The sequence below is a fragment of the Euleptes europaea genome, chromosome 15 (genome assembly GCF_029931775.1).
Source record: "Euleptes europaea isolate rEulEur1 chromosome 15, rEulEur1.hap1, whole genome shotgun sequence".
NCBI lineage: Eukaryota > Metazoa > Chordata > Lepidosauria > Squamata > Sphaerodactylidae > Euleptes > Euleptes europaea.
This window is the reverse complement of record NC_079326.1, coordinates 23,885,137-23,909,420: the sequence shown is the minus strand read 5'-3', so window position 1 is coordinate 23,909,420 and position 24,284 is coordinate 23,885,137. Positions and strand designations below refer to the sequence as shown.

Below are 24,284 nucleotides of genomic sequence, written 5' to 3'. Positions count from 1 at the left end.
CTCAAGCTAACTGCTTAACATTTAGTGTACTCTGGGATGAAGAAGATTAATCATGTCATTGAATCTTTTGAGATGCTCAAGTGTGATGTATTCATGAGCTCCCTAGATATGCGATTTTCATATATGCTGACTTAATAGTAAGTTAAGAGACATGTATCAGTAATATCACTGAATTCAGCAAAACCACATTTGAACCCCAGAAAGAAATGAAGAAAATTACATATTGTAATGGAAACTCTTAAGCAAAATCCACAAAGCCAAATATCCCTTCTCTGGTTGCACTGATACAAAGGCAATGGACCACAAACTTGAACATGAGTCAACAGTGTGATATGGCGGCTAAGAAGGCCAGTGCAATTCTGGGCTGCATCAATAGGAGTATTGTGTCTAGATCAAGGGAAGCAATACTACCACTGTATTCTGTATTGGTCAGACCTCACTTGGAATACTGTGTCCAGTTTTGGGCTCCACAATTTTAGAAGGATGTTGACAAGTTGGAGCGTGTCCAGAGGAGGGCGACCAGAATGGTCAGAGGTCTGGAATCCATGCCTTATGAGGAGAGACTTGGGGAGTTAGGTTTGTTTAGTTTGGAGAAGAGAAGGTTGAGGGGAGACATGATAGCCATGTTTAAATATTTGAAGGGATGTCATGTTGATGAGGGAACTAGCTTGTTCTCTGTTGCTCCAGAGACTAGGACACAGAGTAATGGATTTAAACTAATAGAAAAGCGATTCCACCTAAACATTAGGAAGAACTTCCTGATGATGAGGGCTGTTCGACGGTGGAATGTGCTGCCTCGGACGGTGGTGGAGTCCCCGTCTTTGGAGGTGTTTAAGCAGAGGTTAGATGGCCATCTGTCGGGGGTGCTTTGATTGTGGGACCCTGCATGGTGGGGGGAGGGTTGGGGTCACTGGGGATGTGGGGGGGAGGTAGTTGTTAATTTCCTGCATTGTGCAGGGGGTTGGACTAGATAACCCTGGTGATCTCTTTCAACTTTATGATTCTGTGATTCTATGAAAAATGTGTTGTATGTCTACCTATTTTTTTTAAAAAACAAAACAAAACAGTATGGCTTCCATGCATTTTTGTATGGCTGTTCAGACCTACAAGGTGCATCTACTTCACTGAGGGCAAGCACGTTCTAAAGGTAAAGGTCCCCGGTGCAAGCACCGGGTTATTCCTGACCCATGGGGTGACATCACATCCCGACGTTTACTAGGCAGACTTTGTTTACGGGGTGGTTTGCTAGTGCCTTCCCCAGTCATCTTCTCTTTACCCCCAGCAAGCTGGGTATTCGTTTGACCGACCTCAGAAGGATAGAAGGCTGAATCAACCTAGAGCTGGCTACCTGAAACCAACTCCTGTCGGGATCGAATTCAGGTCGTGAGCAGAGCTTGGACTGCAGCATTGCAGCTTACCACTCTGCGCCACAAGGCTCCTAAACACGCTCTACCAATGGTAAAATAAGCATGAACTCCACACTGAGCAGGGCTACATATGTACCCATTAATCACCTGTTTGGACTGATTCCAGCCACTCTACCCCCCATTTACCTCCACCAGTGTTGCCAAAGAGGACAGTGCCAATCACCTTTTCAACAGGAAGATCTTTATTTAGTATCAGCATGGGGACACCTCATTACGGAGTGCGAGGATCTCGTCCTCCTTTTTGTTGTTGTTTAATTGTCATGGTTGGCTACTGTTGCTGTCTCTCTCTCTCTTTTTTTCATCCTTGCAGTTTAGTAATGTGCTGGTTGGTTCAGCCATACCCCAAATATTTTTCTGAATATCTTACCCATTAATCCTACAGCTTGTACTTGGTTAATGAAGCAGCAGGGTCTTTGTACATTTATTTTCCTCAATGATCATTTTCAAGCACAACCTCAGCTGCTTAACAATTTAGGAGGTTGTAAAATGGTGTTGAACAATGACATTGTAATTCCTCACTATTACATTTGATACTTGAGTCATATCTCTCTCACACAGCAGATTTATGCATTAATCGTATATTTGGGGTTTTTAATTGCTCTAAATATTTGCTTCTAGATCTGTATTTCCACACATTTTATTTACATGGTTTATTTTTCATTTTATGAACAAATCGATAACCAGGCAGACTCTTTTACCACACTGGATTAGTTTTATTTATTCTCTTTGAACTTGATTAAAAAGCTGTCAAACATAAGTCTACATTTTATCAGCGGAATACTTTTACAAAACAGAGTAGGGAATGTGTATAGCTGGAAACATACATTTCAGTATAAAACAATATTTGATATATTCTAGACAGTTACCCTTTTGTTTATCCATGACAACTGAAACTAACCATCAAATGTATGAACTGATTCAAGTCTAGCCAAGTAATCCTAAGGGCATATGAAAAGGCTTTTTAAAAAAGTTCTTTCTAGAAGAATTTAATGCAGTTCACCAATAAAGCATCTTCCGGAGCATAATAAAAAATTCGACAAATCATGACATAGCTGGGGAAAGAGCGAAGTCATATAAAGTGATGGAGATACAAAATGGACGGCTACAATATTTAAGGAAACTCAGGGACTCATTTAGTCCTTTCGTTTTAATACTAAGAATCTTTGCATTACTTTAAGAAGTGATGATTAACAATGGATTATTTTTAGGCATGAAAAACATTCACGGTAACATTCGATCCTCTGACTTTTCCTCAAGGAGAAATCACCATTCAACATGCTTTCATGCTTTTCAGTATGAGAACTGGGGGTGAACACACACAAAAATCATTGTAACCGATAGAATATATCAATACCGATTTAATCATTCCAAATCCCAATTTAAATCCATTAACCTCCAGCCTTGCTTGTCTGGGAGTGCCACTGCATATGCCTCTAAGCAATATTTCATCTGGATTTGGCCATATTCTCAAATCCCAGCTGGAAAATAAAGCCATGAAAAATGGCATAGCCCTGGAGAGTGTTGGCAGACTGACTGAAGCAAAGGGTTAATATACTACTGAGCACATATAAGCAAATGTTGACAATATATTTTTACTCCAATGTTTGGAAATTAAAGACAAAATCATCATTAAGTTTTCACAAAATGAGGCATCTGTCACTAGAAGGAAAAAAGAAATATTTCAAAAAGATGTTTACAGAAATGTAAAAATATTAGATATCAAGACAGATGTGAACATATTCAGTAATGTTCCCTGTCTGTCAGTCTTCTTCAGAGCTGAAGATCTTGGTGTATTCACGTATCATTAGCTCCACAATCTGGTTTTGGTACACCATGTGGACTCCCATGGGCCCGGTCTCCTTTTCAGGTTGAAGGAGCGTCGGTCCAAAAATTATTCCTAAACTTTGAGGGGACATAAGATTCATGCTTTCGTTGGCCGCGACCCTGTTTACAAAAGACAGAAATTGGTTAAAGACTAATGAATGCAATTGAAGAGTCTTACCAAACATGAAGTATTCCCATTTATTAGAGGTGATTCAACTATTAGGTTATTCTTGGTTTATTTATTACAGGGAATGACACGGAAGCGAGACAAAAATGGAAACTTCGGCACACAATGACTAATCATAAAAAGGTAAGTTCAATGAAGTTGTTATTTTTGGATCTCAGAAGGCATCGAGCATTCTTCACATCTGGTTTTTTCCCCCCTCTGACCAGAATGTGCAACAAATTTGTGCATTCAGCTGCTGATAATTTTTTGTTCATGACAAATTACATTGAATCAGATCAAAGGAGGGTTAGAGGACACTTGCCTTGATGAGTATAACTATGACACCAGCTTTAGAAATCGCACCTGGTTGTATCCACGTAATGTATTTACGCCTTTATTTATTTATAAATGAATATAAAAGAGCAGTTTCTTGTTTTCCTACTCAGACTTTGACTAAAAGAAGCTGCATACTTCAGGAACTACGTTATGACCATATCCACTAGGAACCTACTCCTCGTGATCAAAATCCCCCTTGGCTCTATATAGAAACTGCCCTCTACACCAACCTCAAAGACTTTATATGCACTACGTAGCTTTCTCCTCGCAAATACAAGGTACACATTAGACACCGATGGCCCAGGCTAGCCTGATCTTGACAGATCTCAGAAGCTAAGCAGGGTCAGCCCTGGTTAGTATTTGGATGGGAGACCACCAAGGAATACCAGGGTTGCTGTGCAGAGGAAGGCACTGGCAAACCACCCTATTAGTTTCTTGCCATGAAAACCCCAAAAGGGGTCGCCACAAGTCGGCTTCGACTTGAAGGCACTTTACACACAAGGAAAACTGAAGGCCTTTCTAACTGCTAAGGAGGAACAGCTATGCTGATGAAATGAATCAGCATCCCGGACCTTGATGCTTCTGCTATACTAGGGCCAGTTCAAACCTTATACCTCCCACATGCAGACCCATGAAGAAATTCTGCTGTGTGGGAACAATCCATGTAGGTGCCTGTCTTTTCTGTGAGCTGCTTATCAGTCAACACAGTGCATGTAGAGACTTCAAACATCCCCGGTGACTTGGGCTGCCCAGCAGACTATTAGTGTTCAGACCACCCACCGGGTCTTGCATTGCTTGCTACATTACTGTCCCTCTTATTCCCTCCTTCCCCATCTGCAACCCTTTTGGCAGTGATATGGGGACAGAACCATTTGGTAAGCAACATGAGAATGTTACGGCTGCCCACATGGAGTGCCGCAGCATTTTTAAAGATCTTTCCCCCCATATTCCACATGGAAAGCATTAACATTTGAATTGGCCCCTAATAGCAAAAAAAAGTAAGATGTGAATGATTGCTGATAAACGATTGTTAGCACATTGCATGCAGCAACACTACAAGGGTCCTCAAGAGAAAGCAAGACAATTCAGTTAAAATTCTAAGTGTTTAAAAACAACCTTCGGTAATACAGTGTAAGAGATTCTGGCCATCTTTTCATTTACTCTGGAGTACAGCTAAGAGCTGATCTTCTCGTTTGGTTACCCATTCATTCCATATGCCACACTAGGAACATTTTTTTCCAGTTTCTCTGCAGGCACCTTATTGGTAAGAACTCATTTTAATAAATACAGGGATGAATGCTACGGTGTAAATGGGCACTTCTCAAACAGGAAATAAAAAGGCCTAAGAAATCAGCACAATGCCAAAGAGTACCTATGCGAGGCTGGGGCTATAATCTTCTGCAATCTTGTCTAACACGGGAGAGTGCAGTGGATTCATGAACTGCTTATGAACTGTACTCCAAAGTATGACAGTAACAGTCTGATATGTCTGTCACGCTCCACTGAACAGCTCCGGAGCTGTTTTATTTAAAATATGTACCGTTACTGGACTAGAAAGAGTTTGCTGTGTGGGGAAAAGAGTAATCCTTAACAAAGAATGAGGGCTAAATAAAAGTTTTGCATTTAACCCTTTACCAATACTCTTTCTTTTAAGGGCACTTTACAAGGATTCATTTTAACTCACTTTTGTTTTACGGGGGGTGGGGAGGCTAAATGTAGTGAGTTGCTTGAAAGAGGGCAGCCTGCAGGTAAGTGTCTTAACTGATTTCCCATGAAAAATCTTGGTATTTTTTTATTTTTTACAGGTCAGAATTTTCTCTTTCCCAACTCTTTTCTATTTCAAATACATTTTGCCTTGGCTACAAAAAATGTCAAAAGATAAGAGGCATCTGTTCCATTCCTCTGACAAGATCTCTATCATGTTAGTGGGTGGGGTCATGCAATGAACACTGTCTTGCGATGGAATCCTGCCAGTCTTCTGGTTTACCACGTTCCCTGAACACAAACATTCAATTGAAAGGTTTCCCACCCCCCCTTCTTGTCATGTATAAATAGGAAGCTTTATTAGAGTTCTGTCTCATGCTTGTAGCCTCGGTGTCCATTACACAAAACACACTCCATATGGCACGAATCAGACAGGCTTAATTATTAGTTTCTTACATATAACATCTTTATTCTAAATGAAATGAAAAAGGCTTAATAAATTATTTTGCACAGTATGTTAACATTAATATTGCTCAGCTAGTCAGGGTAAAGGTTGGGCATTTAATCAATTGGGAAGATATGGTACTTGTTTTAGTGTAGTTTTCAAATGAGACTTCCAATTAATCTCTCTTTTGGGGAAAAAGGGCGTGCCTTGTATCATGTGTATCAGGACTTGATTTTGTCATCTTTTTTTACATTTTAATACCATTATAGCATGCACTTAGATTAGTCTGAAGGTCTGTCTTCAGATCTGAAAGAGGAAATTTGGATATGTTGTCTTTCTGTAGTTAGTTCACAGGGTATGTTCAGATTGGATTTTAATTAATTATCCATTTTAGGGACAAGCCCTTGAAAAATAACCAATACCTTATTACTACAGCAATGTACACATTTATTCCAGCTTTATATCATAATTTCAATTCATTCACTCTTATATATCTTCATTCAACATGTTTTATGTTATTTACTTTTTGGTTTTAGGCATTATCTAACCACATTCTTCCTAAAATGTCTTTACCTTGAGCACATCAGGAATAAGGACTCTACATTTCTGCCTTCCCCTATCATCATCAATCATCACCATCAATATATCTAATTCTTAACTTGGCCAAATCTGTGGATACTTAAATCCAGATATTGGGGTCATGGACAGACAAGACAGATCTTTCTACCAACCTGAGAAAGGCTCCAGGTTTGCAGAAAAATCTGAAAACAACAACAATGTAATGCATGTAATTTGAAGAAAATAATGACCACTGAACTGTTGGTGGCTGCTGGGGGTTGCTAGGCAAGCCAAGCCCTATTATCTGTAAAGCAAAATCATGGGTGGGGGGGTGGACAGGAGTGGAGTGGAAGTCCAAAACAGCCATGTAAAAGGTTCCACCCTCAATTCATTGTCATGTCCACTAATTGAGGAAGACATGCCCGGAACTGGTATGGTGGCAATGACTGGAGATGAACTATTCACACAACTCAGTGCCAGTAGGTGCTGAGCAATTCAGCTCAGGTCAACCTGGCCCAGCAATGACCACCACACAACTGGGCCTAGCCTCACCCAGTGATTGAGGCCACCATGCAACTGGGCCAGACACTCCCTAGAGAGAGGCTGCCAGGGGTAAGGAAGGAGGGAGCACTGGGCAGATAAAGGAAGGTTGGCTAGTGGGTGGGTGGAAAGGAGGCTTTGGGGGCTGCTAGGGAAGGGAAAAGAGGAACTAGTGAGGGAAGATGTGATGAACAGGAGGCTGCTCTTCCCCTGAAGTAGGGTTGCCAACCTCCAGGTACTAGCTGGAGATCTCCTGCTATTACAACTGATCTCCAGCCGATAGAGATCAGTTCACTCGGAGAAGATGGCTGCTTTGCCAATTGGACTCTATGGCATTGAAGTCCCTCCCCTCCCCAAACCCCGCCCTCCTCAGGCTCTGCCCCAAAAAATTCCCACCAGTGGTGAAGAGGGACCTGACAACCCTACCCTGAAGGGAAAAACAGCCACTCAGATAAGCCTATGAGAGTGCTGCTCCAGCATCCAATCCCCTTTCAGAGGGGGGATTGAATGTTGGAGTGAAGCACAACAGGAGACCAGATCTGCATCTTGGAGAGTGCAGTGGTTGTTTTGGGGTCTTCCTCAGTAAAAGAGCAGGTAAAAGAGAGGGTAACTCTGCCTGGTAGCATGGTGGAGAGGTTGAATTCTACCTCTAGGAGAGAATAAAGTACCCCATTTTTAGGCTTGTCTCTGGTAATGAGCAGACCTTGTACCATTTAGTCTGACTCTTGGGAAAGGGCAGGCTGGTGTTGGTGGAACCCTATGTGTGTGAGACAATCTAACCCAGTGGCTAGTCTGTAAACTCCAGTTTGTACCTGAAAGCATTAAAGAACATTCAAACCACACTCTGAAGCCACAACTAGTTTAAATTTATGTGCCTCCGCCAGGTTTCTCCTGTGCTGCTGATCTGTTCTTTGAATCCAACCGGTAAATAAATACATCTTCTTTGTTATTTACCTATGATTCCTCCCTCGGTGATCTCCACAAAATTTACCTCATGGCAGCAAACCCAAAACCTTTTTACTTGCTACCCAAAGAACATCTGGTAACTGAGGGGAAGGTTTACAGTTTAAAGCAAACCTGGTCCCCCAAAATTGTGAGCGGCCGTGTGGGTCCCCTCAGTTGATAGAAAAGATCTGGGCCTTTGCTATTAGACTGAAGGAGGGAGAAAATGCTCAGCTCAGTTTAATAACAACTGGGGGAACTGATTTTTCATGATGCAGGGAAGATGACTTAACCCTCCTGCCCTAGTATTCCAGCCCCAACTAAAATCACCACCCCTCATGGCTTTTTAGAGCGTAATGGACTCGACACAGAACCCCCCATTCATGTTTAGCCCTTACCCAGGGAATGCACTGAGAAAGAGAGTGGAATGTTGCATTGTGGTGGAAAGTGCCATCAATTCGCAGATGACTTATGGCGACCCCATAGAGTTTTCAGGGCAAGGGATGCTTTGCCATTGCCTGCCTCTATATAGCAACCCTGGACTTTCTTGGTGGTCTCCCATCCAAGTACTAACCAGGGCTCACCCTGCTTGGCTTCCAAGAAATGACAAGATTGGGCTAGCCTGGCCCACACTAAGAAAAAATATATGAAATGTTGCTTTGTAGAATCATAATTTCCTGTGGGATATGTATTTCTCTTGTTCCTTTTGTTTTGCAGGTTTTAAGTTGGAAATCCGAATAACAATTTTTCAAATGAATTTCACAGCTATCTGAGGGATTTTCCACCGTTTTAAATAGGAAAGTGTTTAGCAATGTCAGGATATTTTCAGCTGTCTAAAAACAAGTTACTCTCATTGGAAGTTATTGTGTTGGCTGCTATGTTGTGGACTGCCTACTCCCATATGAACCTAACTGAACACTCTGGCCATCTTCAGAGGCCGGGCTTCCAGTGCCATACTACCTGAGGACAGACTAGGGTTGCCAGCTCTGGGTTGGGAAGTAACTGGAGATTTTGGGGGTGGAGCCTGAGGAGGGCAGGGTTTGGAGAGGGGAGGGACTTCAGTGCCATAGAGTCCAATTGCCAAAGCGGCCATTTTTCTCCAGGTGAACTTATCTCTATTGACTGGAGATCAGTTATAATAGCGGGAGATCTCCAGCCACCACCTGGAGGTTGGCAACCCTAGGTCAGACAGGTGGCAACCCGAGAAAGGGCCTTCTCGACTGTGCTGCCCAAACTCTGGAATTACCTCTCCAGGGAGATTAATCTGTTTCCCTCTATTGTTGTCTTCTGCCAGTGAGTGAAGACTTGTTTTGTTTTATTTGGCATTCCCTCACTAACATATTTGGCCCTGTTTGTGTGTTTATATGTGTTTTTTAATTTAATTGTTTTAAATATTTTATATATGTATATTTGTATTTTAAATGCTTTTTAATGTTTGAAATGTTCTAATGTTTGCCACCTTGGGGACCCTGAATTGGGCAGAAAGGCAGCATAGAATGTTTTACATGAACAAATGAAATAAATATGCCTTTTGAAAAAAATGTTTTAACATCTGCAAGATTTTTTAAGGTTCTTTTGCTAGGGAGAAAAAAATGGGCTAGAATGTATGACTAACGCCCCCCCCCAAAAAAAAAACCCAGAAAGGAAATGCTAGCGCTATTCATTTTCAAGCCTAAATGGAAACTGCAATGATCCATACATAGAAAATTATTTTAGAATCTATCTATAATCCAGGGCTACAAATGTTGGAATGTTATAAAAATAAGTGCAGAGCATTATGGAACACATGAACACATGAGGGTGCCTTATACCGAATCAGACCCTTGGCCCATCACAGCCAGTATTGTCTACTCAGACCAGCAGCGGCTCTCCAGGGTCTCAGGCATAGGTCTTTCACATCACCTACTTGCCTAGTCCCTTTAACTGGAGTTGCCGGGGATTGGACCTGGGACCTTCTGAATGCCAAGCAGATGGTTTGCTTACAAGGATTTTAACACTACAACATCCTTCCAAAACAAAGAATGAATTGCACTATTTACAACAAAAAATGTCTTAAATTCTTGGGATCCTAAAGGTATGGTGGCTAGCTTCAGTGGTGTGTTCAGCGGATCTGTGTCATTGTGGTACTACCACCAGCAGTTTATGAGTTGGACTACGGGAAGGTAGCAGGCCTCTGCCACTGAGTGGTGATTTAGGGGAAGGAGGAACAAGGCCCTTAGTTACAAGCCTTGCAAGTAGGGTTGCCAGCTCCGGGTTGGGAAATACCTGGAGATTTTGGGAGTAGAGCCTAAGGAGGGGAGGGTTTGGGGAGGGGAGGGACTTCAATGCCACATAATCCAATTGCCAAAGTAGCCATTTTCTCCAGGAGAATTGATCTCTATCGGCTGGAGATCAGTTGTAATAGAGATCTCCAGCTAGCTATTACCTGGAGGTTGGCAACCCTACTTGCAAGGCTGCAGTGGACACATGCCAGGAGAGCTGTGAGCAAGCATGTTCACAGCTGCTGAACTGCAACATGACCATGCCAGGTGCAGGCAGCAACTGCATGTTGCATGGGTTGAGCTGTAGGGAGTTTACACATATACGTTATTGCACATGGTCATGAGAGTCATAGTTTATTTTCCCCCTTGCTACCTTATTTAAATAAATTATGTTTATACTGAAAAAAAATAATACAAGGGGCAAACTTGAATTAACAGTATACTTTGATATCCTGACCTGATCATGGCCCTGGGGGGGTCGGGGGAGGAGATGGTTTTCATCTACGTGTAGGTGCAAAAATGTTTGCTAAACATAAAGACACAAAACGTGTCATCCATGACTACTAAACAGCCACAAAGCTTGGTGTTTGAGTCTGGCAGTGAATAGTGAGGGCGAGATCAACTGCACACTCAATAAGGCAACATTATTTAGATAGGTATATTTATGATAGATGTAGGCAAGGGGGGGAAAGGTTCTCAAAAAGGCCATTAAAAAAACTCATGAAGCCAATTGGTACTTCTTGAAGGAACTTTGTCTCCCTTGATTTTGTTGCTATTACAGTCCCCCACCTGCTTCCCTTCTGGAAACTCATTACATATACTTATTTTAACTAATGGAGGAGTATTTTTTTTTTCTTTTTGCCTCAAATGAGGAGTGGTCATTTCTGTTTCATTCCTATTTGCTGTGTGCCACTTTTTTTTTAAGACATGGGGAAGAAAGCTAGGATGTAATCAGTGGGGCAAGAGTTGTATAAACCATCTCTCTTACATGGGTTGTTCAAAATCTTCCCAAAAGGGCAGAGGGGCTTCCTAAAACACTAAACCCCCAAATTCCCCTGTTTTCACACAGAAGTTCTGAATGCCCCCTGAGGTTTGTAGATAGCCCCCTGAAGATCCTATATGACCACAGATAAGAATCACTGTCCAAAATTGTGACATTTTCCTTTGGTAATTATTTTCTGGCACGTGCCTAAAGTTTAATATATGTGCAGTAGCTAGCTTGAGAATGAAGAACAAATGTGGTAGGTTTTCCACCCTGGACTAGTAGACCGTAACTGACAGAGGAATAAAGGAAGGAATAACAAGACAAAAGAAATGTTGATAGTGTAACATATCAGAAGTATGCTGTTTATAACACATATACACTGCCCTTTTCAGAATATGCCTTAATTAACTGCATCTGTTTTAAGAGAATCATCCTCTATATTATGCTGATGGTAATTTTCCATTATAGTTTTATGAAGGCTGATGCCAGCCACGGATACAAATAATTCATCAGCCTACACAGATCATGGCTAATTGGCAAATGTTTATACCTTAGTGGCAGCACCCATGGAAGGGGATTGACACAGGACTCAATGAAACTCTCCTTCCTACCTTTCTTCAGGTCATATACCAGGCTGGACAGAAATAACTTATAGGTGGGAGCCTTGCAGAAGAAGAATGTGTTTATAGGCGGTGTCTATACACTGACTGCCTATTGCAAGTAATGGCTGCCGAGGTTCTCAAATGTTAAACTGTAAATTTTGGGGAAACAACAACAACAACTAGAAGATAGTAATTTTTTTGTTATACCTCACACAATGAATATGTTATCATATTTCTTAAATTTGTTACTATGGATATTACAATTGCCCTTGGCAGGGGAGGAAGGTGGGAAACATCTTTGGACTAACTATATCTTTGGACTGACTCCTTTCCCCTGCCTTTCCCTCCCGTTCTGTTCCTTCTCCCCCCTTCTTCTTCCTGTCCTTTCTTCCTCCCCCCCCCTTATTTCCTCCCCTTCCTGTCTCAATTCCTTGGAGGTCTTATGAGTTCCTGGGTTGTCATTAGTCTCCTGATTACCACCCTGAACAAACTTCACCATAGAGGACCTTTTCCCCACCTCTAAGGTGGTTATGTAGTTTAGGATGTCATCTCGCTAAGGTTAAATTGGGATTTGTTCATATTTATATTGTAATTTCATTATTGTTGGAAACTGCCCTGAGCCTTGCCTGGAAAGGGTGGGGGTACAAATTTAATAAATAAATAAATAAATAAATAAATAAATGAATGAATGAATGAATGAATGAATGAAAGAAAGAAAGAAAGAAAGAAAGAAAGAAAGAAAGAAAGAAAGAAAGAAAGAAAGAATGTATGCGATCTGGGCTGAGCTTTCATTTCTCCTCTGTTGCAGCTGTTTAGCCTGGGTATGGCCAGAAGCATGAGTCTTTGGTGAAACTGAAGAGCAAGAGACAAAGGGCTCTTGGCCCTTGGGTCCTGGCCCATGGCTCGGTGCTTGTGGCCTGTGGCCCAAAGCAATTCTGTCCAATGGATCTAGGACTAGTCTGATGTAATGGACAGTTTTAAGTTCCATTTCCTTCAGAGGGCAGTTTTTCTCTCCAATTCTTTTTCTTTGAAGAAGAAGAGGAGTTGGTTTTTATATGCTGACTTTCTCTACCACTTAAGGGAGAATCAAACCGGCTTACAATCACCTTCCCTTCCCCTCCCCACAACAGACACCCTGTGAGGTAGGTGGGGCTGAGAGAGCTCTAAGAGAGCTGTAACTAGCCCAAGGTTACCCAGCTGGCTTCGTGTGTAGGAGTGGGGAAACAGATCCAGTTCACCTGATTAGCATCCACCGCTCACATGCTAATCAAACTCGGTTCTCCAGATCAGAGTTCACCATTCCAAACCACCGCTCTTAACCACTACACCACGGTGGCTTTGAGAACAGCTTCCCTCTCCAATTCTTTTTCTCTAAAGGAAGCCTCCTCCATTCTGGCCAATTCCAACCTAATTTTCCAGATTTTTGCCTGAGCTGGAGTAACATTTTCCTCAGCCATCGCTCCATCTCCTTCTACTTTTTCTAACAATGGTTTTTATGTGACTCAGCAAGGTATTTACTTCATTGTAAATGCAAAAATAAAATTTCACTTCAGCACTAATGGTAGTTCTGGTTAGGTTTTTAATCAATCCCTCCAAATATGCACGAATTTCAAATCAAATCCCACTACTGCCACCAAAGTATAAATTGATGAGACAACACCCTGTCTCCAGACCTAGAAACTAGGGGCTTAAATGTCACACCCTATAAACTTCTTTTTTTTTTTAATTTTTTTTTTTTTTAAATAATGGAGACTTTTGGAACTGCTTGGTCTTCTAATGCTCAACAAGGGCAATGTCTGGGTTCAGGGTGCCACCTGTGATTCACTTGGCCTATTATGAAGGGATTATAGGCTTGAAGGAACCACCGAGTAGGCTTGATGAAACAATTAAGAAACAGTTTTTTAAAAAAAAATCTCACAGTGGTATGGGTGACTTCGTTGTTTCTTTGTTTTCCTTTTCTCCAACCCTCTCAGTATTACAGTAATGAAATTATTGGAGAAATGGCTTGAGAAAGCATAACAGTTACAAAGCAGGTTTCTTGGTGGGCTGATTCTGATTTATGCAGTAACATAGGACAGAAAGCTTTTAACTTCTAACTATTTTTGACAGGAACAGAACCCAAACCCTACCAGTCTTCAAAATACTTAAATTCCCTAATGGACTCCCTGCCTAGCCGGCAGATCTCCTAACCCTTCTCCCACCCAAAACCAACAACCTCTGTCAGCTGACCAGCGGTTAAACTCCCAAACTCCTCCTTTTTCTTTAAAATATTCCAGTGCACTGTTTGAAAGTGATTGGCCGAGGCTCCTGGAGGGCAGAACTTTGCAATCGTCTTTCACATCTGGAATTGCAGTGCCGGATTTACGTATAAGCTAAACAAGCTATAGCTTAGGACCCCACTCTCTTGGCCCCCCCAAAAAAATTTAAATGAAAAAAAAAACTGGATGTACATTTCAGTTCAACAATTACTTTGATAAAATACATATTTTGTTATGTGCAAATGGCTTTAGATACCTATTAGGTCCATAAATTACCATACAGCATATATTCAACACAAAAAACAGCGACAATTTGTTGTTGACAGCTGGACATATAAAGGGCCCCATTACCTTCAATAGCTTAGGGCCTCATCAAACCTAAATCCGGCCCTGTCTGGAAGCTGGAGTTTTACTTTGTTTACTTTGTTTTTTTGTAAGCTGCTTTGAGTGCCCGGTGGGGAGAAAAATGAAAAATGAAAATGAAATATAACATTTGAAATAAAATCTTTATTGAATGTAAATATATAACCATTCTAGTTAAATGCAGTGTAGGCTCAAAATGTATCTCCTAAGGGAAAACTGTGGTCACCTGGCGAGCTTTGCTATTGGACTTTGCTATTGCCAATCCTCAGGTTGCTTTTGATGGCTCAGGATTTCTGTAGGAAAAACATTTTATTTTCTGTATTTGGAAGTAAGCTCGACATTCTTACCTTAACTGCACTAAAAGTACTGGAAAATAACCTAGTAATAAGATGTACTGCCCTACAAAATGATAATATTATGTTAATTCTTTGCTAGAGCCATAGGCCACTGCAAACCTAACACAGAGATACGAGTAACATACAATATCAGAAATATATATGTCAGAAGTAATGGTAAAAACTATAACTATAAAAATATAGTTTAAAATGTAGTTGGAAATCAAAGTCTGCTCAATATCCTATAAATAAATGTACTACTCTGAACATTCTTTAAGTATTCCATTTTGTATTAATCATAGTTGACTGAAAATAGCATTTGAAAACTGCAAGATGCCCAGTCCCTACTTTTATTGGCTGCCCAGGCAAAAGATGCCATGGCCCAAGTCATTTTAATGCATTTACCAGGTAGAAACATTCTAATTTGAAGGGTATAGTAGAATATGCAATTCTAAACTGAATTAATGAAGACCTATAATTTTACCAAAGTTACCAACATGCTTCTTTCATTTCTGTACTTCTTGAATTTCATTCTCTTTTGATCCCACTGTTCAGTTTTTATCCTCTGTGCCAATGTATGCACATCTGCCAACGTAGGACATGCTTCATGCAAATGATTAAGCGAGCTCCAATGGACCAAACCTTATCCTACAATAAAGCTCTTTGTCTTTAAGGAGTCACAAGAGCAACATAAGATTCATGGAGAAAGTGGTGAGGTCTTTGTGTCCTGCTTCAAACAATGGCCAAAGTAACAAATTTGACAGCAAGGATGCCACACTGGGGACATAATAACATAACAGGAGCTTTGCTGGGTCAGACCAGTGGTCCATCTAGTGCAGCATCCTGTCTCACAACAGTGGCCAACCAGTTCTTCTGGAGGGCCAATAACAGGGCATAGAGTCCTTCCCTTCATGTTGGCTCCTGACACTGGTATTCAGAAGTTTTACTGCCTCTGAACATGGCGATTCCCTTTAGTCACCATGGCTAGTAAAGCTGTCTGTGCCTTGGTTCATCACTTAGGGTTGCCAAGTCCCCCCGCCTTGACAGGAAGTTTTTGGGGCGGAGCTGAGGCAGGGATTGCGTGCGTGTGGCTGCGCTGCTATAATTGAGTCACTTCTGGTTTACACCTGGAAGCACTGCATCACAACGGGCCTTTTACCACTCAAACTGGTAAATTGCTCGCCAATCTAAGTGGCCTGGCAACCCTGCCATCACTACATCTTCTGACAGCGAATTCAACATTTTATTTCATTTTGTCTGTCCTGAATCTACTGCCCATCAGCTTCATTGGATGTCCTCGAGTACTAGTATTTTGGGAAAGGGAGAAAAGGTTATTTTTGTCAACTCTCTCCACCCCGTGGATAATTTTATAAACCTCTGTCATGCCCCCCTTTAGCTGTTTCTTTTCTAAACTGAAAAGTCCCAGACTCTTCAGCCTTTCTTCATAGGGAAAGTGCTCCAAGCCCTCTCCCTCCCCCCACACAATTATCTTGGTTGCCCTCTTCTTGGGCTTTTTTCCAGTCCTGCAATGTCCTTTTTGACATACAGTGACCAGAACTGCACATAGTATTCCAAATGAGACGATACCATAGATCTATACATTGGCATAGATAACTATATCCATGACTCTTCAGTAGCTAATGAATGAACTTTGAGTAGTGTTTCCATCTGATGAACTGAGGACTTACTTCATGAATCTGATGAAGTCCATGAAATCTAATGTCAAAATAAATCTGCTAATCTTGAAGATGTCACAAGAACTGTATCTGGCAGAAGAAGTGTCTCAGCTAAGCTGGATGCTTACTATCCATGCTTACTGTGGGTCTACTCACTACGCTTCTCAGACCTGTACCATCATCACCCTATTCTGTGCTTGCATTTGAACTCAGGCACAGATCAGAATCTTCATGGAGCAGAGAAGCGGGTGCTCTTACTCCCTTTTGTTTTGCAGATAAATAAATATACTGTGCAGGTGCTCCACAGACTGCACATTTCCACAATTTCTCTCCCTCATAAGAAAAAACAAAAAACAAATTGATCTCGGCATGTGCCCCATCTTGGTGCTCCCACTATCAGGCATATCCAAGAAGTGGCCATGTCATATATGATGGATACTGGAGGGGAGCGAGAGAATCCTAGAGTTACCAACCTCCAGGTGGGGCCTGGAGCTCTCCTGGAATTACAACTTATCTCCAGACTACAGAGATTAGTTGCCATTCAGAAAATGGCAGAGTTGGAGGTAGACTCTATGGCATCACATCCCCACTGAGCTCTCCCTAAACTCTTCCCTCCCCAGGCGTCATCCCCAAACCTACAGGAATTTCCCAAGGCAGAGCTGGCAGCCACTTGGCCATTACATGAATACTTTAATTGGCTCCCTAAATAACTGAAATATATGTATTTATGATTGAGCACTAAGAGTCTGCAGTCCTGATGCAGAAACTGTCCTATATGCTGGATCTCCTGTAATGAACAGGAGTTGTCAGTGGTAAGGAATCAGGGAATGGTTTAGTTCTCCTCTCCCTCTTCCAAAGAACAATCAGTGGTGCAGAACCATTCAATACACATCTAGGATCTGGATGCAAGGTTCCAGGAACACTTCACTTTTTTTCTTTTCTTTTTTTTCCAAACACAGGGCGGAGTTAATGCAATGAAGCCTGTTTCAGTGCCCATTGGTCTTGCTGGATTGCAAGATTGAGGATAAGCTATGGAACTTGAGAATATTACCAAGTGGAATGGAAATTCTCAGAGAGGTCTCCCTTGATAAATCAGAACATGAGCCTAGTTGCTTGATAAACCAAGACACAAGGATAACTAGGTGGGAGATTTCATTTTATCAGTCTGGCAGTATGTTTCCATTAAGTGTTTTTTTTTAATTGAATGTATTAATTAAAAGATAGAAGCACTGTGTTCCTTAATACTACTGCCAACCCAGTAATGGACCACTGTGCCCAGGCTTCTAAGCAAAGAAGTCTACTGCAGAGTTCAAAGGCCTCTTGGAAACAGCAGGGAAAACCAATATCCATATCTTGAGTGCACTCATATCACACATATTGACTGCCCCATACAGGCCCAAACTGAGGTTTATGTTGTAAAGGGTAGGTTTTCAAACTGTGTTCTGATGAACCCCACCACTTCTGGTAGCTTATCACAAGTTCCTCAATGTGAAGATCAATAACTGAAGACTGTTTCCCTGAAAGACAGTGGTGCCCATATTCCCATGCAATGCTTAATGGGGATGTTCTAGAGTACACTCTTGACCAAACAAGGTCATGGTGAGGCACAGGCAAGGCTTTCCTTGAATGGTGTACCTACCACCTATCTGTTAAGTTTACTCGGCTTAATTTGTTACCTAGGAATAAACACGCCCCCACTTGCTTATGGAAACAAAGATAACTCAGCAGTGCATCATAGCCACTGTTATAACCTTTGGACATGATGCTGTTAAATAGTTTTGACTCTTTAGTCAGAGTCAGCCCAGCAAACAGCACAGCTTATGTGGAGCTGGAATCTATATATCCCAGCAGGCGGCAGATACCTCTCCACGAATTCAGCGTTGTTGTTTTTTCACATGTACTTTCATTCTTTTAATTCCAGACAGCCTGAAGCCACATTTTCTTGCAGCATTAAAAAATAAAAAGCACTTAGGTAACAATCTCACTTTGAATCAGGAACTACAAATACAGAAAGCTTTATCATCAGTGCAGCACATCCAAAAATGTCTTTGTAAAATAAATCAAATTATATGAGTTAATTGATTCCAGGGAACATCAGCAACTGCAGGTGGAAAATGAATAACAGGATGTTTATTAATGAAGGACTATTAATCAAAATTGACAATACTGATCCTTGTTCCTGGGATTTCAATGCTACCTGCAACGGACATAGACACATTTGTTTCCTTTAAAAAAAACAAAAAACTGATTTAGTAAGAAAAAAAAGTAACAATGCCTGGGATTTTAGCTGGAGATGGAGGAGGGCTGTTTGTGTAAGCACTGAACGACTATCCTAAATCCAACATGACAGGCAATGGCAAAGATGCCAGGGGTAATTAATTAGCACTTAATTTAGACTACAGAACAACAGGATATGGAATTGGTGCTCGGTGCCATTTCCCCTTAGGCTCCATCTCATGAGGGTCAGGAGTGTGGCTGCCGCATTGAAGGTCAGCAAGGAAATTGCAGAAATACACTGAAACCGGACTTTGCATGATAGATATCCTCCACCCTTGCTACCGCCTCTGGCGATCATTGACAAGGAAAATACTATGACCGGTGAAGATCTGCGCACCCACATGATTCGAGTAAGGTAAAGCATGCAGTCGCGTCACATTGTGAGTCACGCAGAAATAGTTATTCCAGAAATTGCCAGCCTTGAGAAGCAGCTCAGAAGAGTGCAGAATCCTGGCACGCAAGCAAATTCATCCAAAAGTTGGCTAGCTTTGGGGAAGAATTTTTAAAGTAAAGGACTGAAATTAGGTCAGCAGGAAGAACTGAATCCACCGTCTTCATTTTCTCTTGAAAATTGCCTCCATTTATTACCATTTATATAGAACTTCTTATTCTTAGATCTGCACTACAGCGTAAAACTTTACATGGAATGGCAAGAACTTGAAGAGTCAACCAAGTCCACAATTGGAGACTATCCAAATTCAAAACAGAAGTCAGATTTTCGGATGCCATATATGATGCATTATATGTTTAAGAATACATATTTTAAAACCTCAATAGCTTAGTTACAGCATAAAATATAAAAAATAAACCCTACATTTCAAAATATAACACCTACATCTGTAAATCATAAAATTTATCAGATTATGTATAAAATTCAGAATCGGGCAGAAATCTGCAGTAAGGCCCACAGCTTAAAACACAACAACTCAACACATAAAATACTACAACCCAGTACCACTAGGGTTGCCAGCCCCGAGTTGAAAATTACCTGGAGATTTTGGGGGTGGAGCCTGAGGAGGGCAGTGTTTGGAGAGGGGAGGGATTTCATTGCCATCGAGTCCAATGGCCAAAGCAGCCATTTTCTCCTGGTGAACTGATCTCTGTCGTCCGGAGATCAGTTCTAATAGCGGGAGATCTCCAGCCATCACCTGGAGGTTGGCAACCTGAAGTACCACCCTCATCTGCACTAAAACAAAAGCTAATGAAAACTCTCACCCTTTCCTGCTAAAATAAAATCTCCCCGAAGCTGCCTTCTTTCCTGTGCACCATATGCAAATCCTCCCAACAGTGCTATTTAGTAGTCTACGCTTCCCTGTATGATGCCACCATTCATTCTTCTTTCTCTCTTCTCCCTTTTAACATACAGAAAATAAGCTGTGTGTGGGCCATGCATGCCACCCCTACATGTAGAGTTGAATCTAGCTACCCTCCAGGGGGGAGCTAGAGATCTCCTGCAATTACAACTGATCTCCAGCCGACAGAGCTCGGTTCACCTGGAGAAAATGGCCGATTTGGCAATTGGACTTCATGGCATTGAAGTCCCTCCCCTCCCCAAACCCCACCCTCCTCAGGCTCCACCCCCACAATCTCCAGGTATTTCACAGCCCACGGCTGACAACTCTATCTACACGTGAGGGCCCAACTCAATCCATATGGCTGTTGTATGGGTTAATTCTACAGTCACGTGCTGGGGTCAATCATACGTGACTTACTGCTCAGTAGTACCCAGCTAGGAAGTACAGTACTGAAGGTAAGACCCAAGCATATAGTCCTCCCCTAACACACTGCTGCTGTGTAGAACAGCACCTAGGGGAAGCAGCTGTCAAACAACTTGTGTATGGGGGAGCAGCCTCTGCTGCCTTTCACTGTGTCACTAATGACAGCTTCTGATTTTTGACTTGACTTACATGTAGGGTTGCCAACCTCCAGGTAATGGAAGGAAAAAAAAACACCTATGCTATAACAAAATGGTAGTAGAAAGCAATAGCACAAGACTCAAAAACTGATTGCAACAACTATATTAACACTATAACAAATAAAACTAACAAGTGACAAATGTGAATAATCACCAAGTGTAACTGTGCACAAATAAAGACGACTACAATGCAAAAATACAAACAGTTGTCTCACAATGTACAATGACAAAAATTCGTGCCTTGTATGCACTTAACAGTACAGTTCAGCGAATGTTCAGTTTCTTTCTATTTGCTGATGAGGCTATAGGCAGAGTAGGAGTGGCTTCAAGAGAAGTCTTCACAGCCAGAAAGGAAAATAGGAATGCTTTCCGGATTGTTATGTGCGTTTTCGCCACTAGGGGCTTCATCAGCATCTTATTAGCACGAAGGGCTCCTAAGGGCCGCGTAGGGCTTGTCTCAACTCTGAGAGGCAGAGCCAAAACGACAGAAACTGTTTACTAGTACTCTTCATTCGCTGAACTGTACTGTTAAGTGCATACAAGGCACGAATTTTTGTCATTGTACATTGTGAGACAACTGTTTGTATTTTTGTATTGTAGTCGTCTTTATTTGTGCACCGTTACACTTGGTGATTATTCACATTTGTCACTTGTTAGCTTTATTTGTTATAGTGTTAATATAGTTGTTGCAATCGGTTTTTGAGTCTTGTGCTATTGCTTTCTACAACCTCCAGGTAATAGCTGGAGATCTCCTGCTGTTACAACTGATCTCCAGCCGATAGAGATCAGTTCACCTGGAGAAAATGGCGCTTTAGCAATTGGACTCCATGGCATTGAAGTCCCTCCCCAAACCCCACCCTCATCAGGCTCCGTCCCAAAAACCTCCCACCTGTGGTAAAGAGAGACCTGACAACCCTACTTACATGAGTTGTTCCTATGTTTGTTTATGTCACTTATGTGAATAATGTCTCTCAACAGAGTCATTGACTGCTGAGAGACTTGCTGTGTTCAGTATGTCAATTACAGAGGAGCCATAAGGGCTGGACTTGGCGCACAAGTCTGGAGCTCTGCACCAGCAGCTCGGGAAGGGGGCGGGGCAAAGTAGCCATCCGCTTTGAGCTGTCTGTGCATTTTTTAAAAATGTGGTCCTTGCTGTTATTTTGACACATAGCAGCAGAGAAGAAGAGAAGAAGAACTGGTTTTTTATATGCCAACTTTCTCCACCACTTAAGGAAGAATCAAACCGGCTTACAATCACCTCCCCTTCTTCTCCCCACAACAGACACCCTATGAGGTAGGTGGGGCTGAGTGTGGATTAGCCCAAGGTCACCCAGCTGGCTTCATGTGTAGGGGTGGGGAAAAAAATCCAGTACACCAGGTTAGCCTCCGCCGCTCATGTGGAGAAGTGGGGGATCATCAAACCCGGTTCTCCAGATCAGACTCCACCGCTCCAAACCACCGCTCTTAGTCATTACACCATGCTGGAAAGCAAGGAGAAGAACTGAGGAAGAAATAGGAACAGACGAAGAATGGTGTGCAGCAACAGGAGTGAATCAACTACCCCTCTGGAATTACCACTGGGAAAGTCTGTTTCTGGTACTCATTTGGCTACGCTGGCGTTAAGGTCTTCCCTACCACTACAGAGAGGTAGTCCCAGAGTAGGAAATAGTGGGAAAAGGAATGAAAAGTGAGTAGGGGAAAAAAAAGAAACCTAGTGGCAGAAGAGCTGTGATGCCTTCTATTGAGGGGGACAGGAGAATCACCATAATTGCCCATCATCTGGGAATGATGCAAGTTTTAAGTGCGTGGGCAGAGAGCCGGATGGACTTTCACCCTCGGGAGGGAAGCAGGAATGATCCAACGTATGCCCAAGCATGGGTCGGTGATTATTCATCAGATTTGCAGTTTTATACAGTGCTGTAATGAGTACTGGATGACAGGACAAATATTTTCCATTCAAGTAACATCTTGCTGGTTTTTCATCTAACACTCTTATTTTAATTATATGGTGAACGTAACCTGTATCAAATTATGAATATGTTAACATATTGAATGAGTACAAGAAAAAATAAGCACCAGATTTTTTTTTATGTTATACAGACACTCAAAGGTATAGCGAAAAAAATCTGGTTTCCTTGACCACATTGTCATAATATACATACAGAACTGCTTATTGAATCCAGGCACTGTAGGCAACCGAAAGAACACTGGCTCCATACCATCACAATGCACGGCCACAACAAAGGAGAGGAAAAGAACAGACTCTTTCATTCCATGTTTCCAAGTATTGCCAACATTACCTCTGTCTGAAGTATATCTATGTATCCATGCATAAGTTATTAACTAGGTTCCCTGAGCACTGTTGCTGAAGTTATTAATATATTCAAATTATCTTCCAGCTACTGCAAAAAAAAAAGTAGATCAGACAAATGTACTAAGATGTCTTCAAACAAAAGGAGTAGGTTTTTTTAACAAATGAGTCCTCCGCCCGTTGCTTAAAGTCATGAACAAAATTTTAATAATATACAACAGCAAGAAGTTCTTACAAGACGGGAGTATCGGTCACAGCTTGAATTCAAAGGTAAGAAAAATACTGACAGTTCAATTCACAAACATGCTGGTGCTGAAATTATGTAATCCAAACTGTTCGCAGAGCAAAACGGAAGGAGGGGAAAAGATGAAGCTGGCTGAAATTCAAGGCTGTCTTCTTTGAACTTTGTCCCAGTTCAGAATACATTGGGCCAAATCCAAAGGTTTGGCTGTGAACAGCGCAAAATCAAAAGGGGCTGCAAAGATGGTTTAACCTCATATTGACTTCCTTTCCCCCCTCAGTACACTAGTTTTACTATTGCTCACAATCAGGCTTAATGAGGATAAATAACTCTTTACTCTGGAGAGCCATAAGGAGCATACTCATAATGCCTGTGTGGGATGCAAAAATGTAAAGAATATACAATTAGGATTTAAAGTACTGCGGTTTTATCTGTCTGTCTGTCTGTCTGTCTGTCTGTCTGTCTGTCTATCTATCTATCTATCTATCTATCTATCTATCTATCTATCTATCTATCTATCTATCTTCTAGTCCGCCTTTCTCGCTGAGACTCAAGACTAGCGACATTGGTACAATTATACTAATGCCCTTAAAAAGCATCATCTCAGCCCACACTTCTTGAAAATTCAGAGATAGAATAATAGAATCATAGAGTTGCTTTTGTATGTGACTGGCCATGTGCCATATTAATAAATGACTGACTGACTGACCGAATCATAGAGTTGGAAGGGACCACCAGGGTCATCTAGTCCAACCCCCTGCACAATGCAGGAAACTCACAACTACCTCCCCCGCCACCCCAGTGACCCCTACTCCATGCTCAGAAGATGGCCAAGATGCCCTCCCTCTCTTGAACTGCCTAAGGTCATAAAATCAGCACTGCTGACAGATGGCCATCTAGCCTCTGCTTAAAAACCTCCAGGGAATAAACACTTACTACCTCCCGAGGAAGTCTGTTCCACTGAGGAACCGCTCTAACTGTTATAAAATTCTTCCTAATATCAAGACAGAAACTCTTTTCATTTAATTTCAACCCACTGGTTCTGGTCCGACCTTCTGGGGCAACAGAAAACAACTCAGCTCCATCCTCCATATAACAGCCTTTCAATTACTTGAAGA

The 24,284-nt window shown here is 41.7% G+C and overlaps 1 protein-coding gene across 1 annotated transcript in view; it reads right to left on the bottom strand.

Annotated features, from left to right (window-relative positions):
• Positions 1–2,789: 2,789 nt before the first annotated feature.
• ARHGAP15 (Rho GTPase activating protein 15) overlaps positions 2,790–24,284 on the bottom strand; it is a 509,635-nt gene continuing 488,140 nt past the window's right edge. Inside the window, exon 13 of the mRNA XM_056861406.1 lies at positions 2,790–3,371. Coding sequence (XP_056717384.1) covers positions 3,188–3,371 — 184 coding nt within the window. The 3' untranslated portion in view covers positions 2,790–3,187. The remainder of the gene's footprint in view (positions 3,372–24,284) is intronic.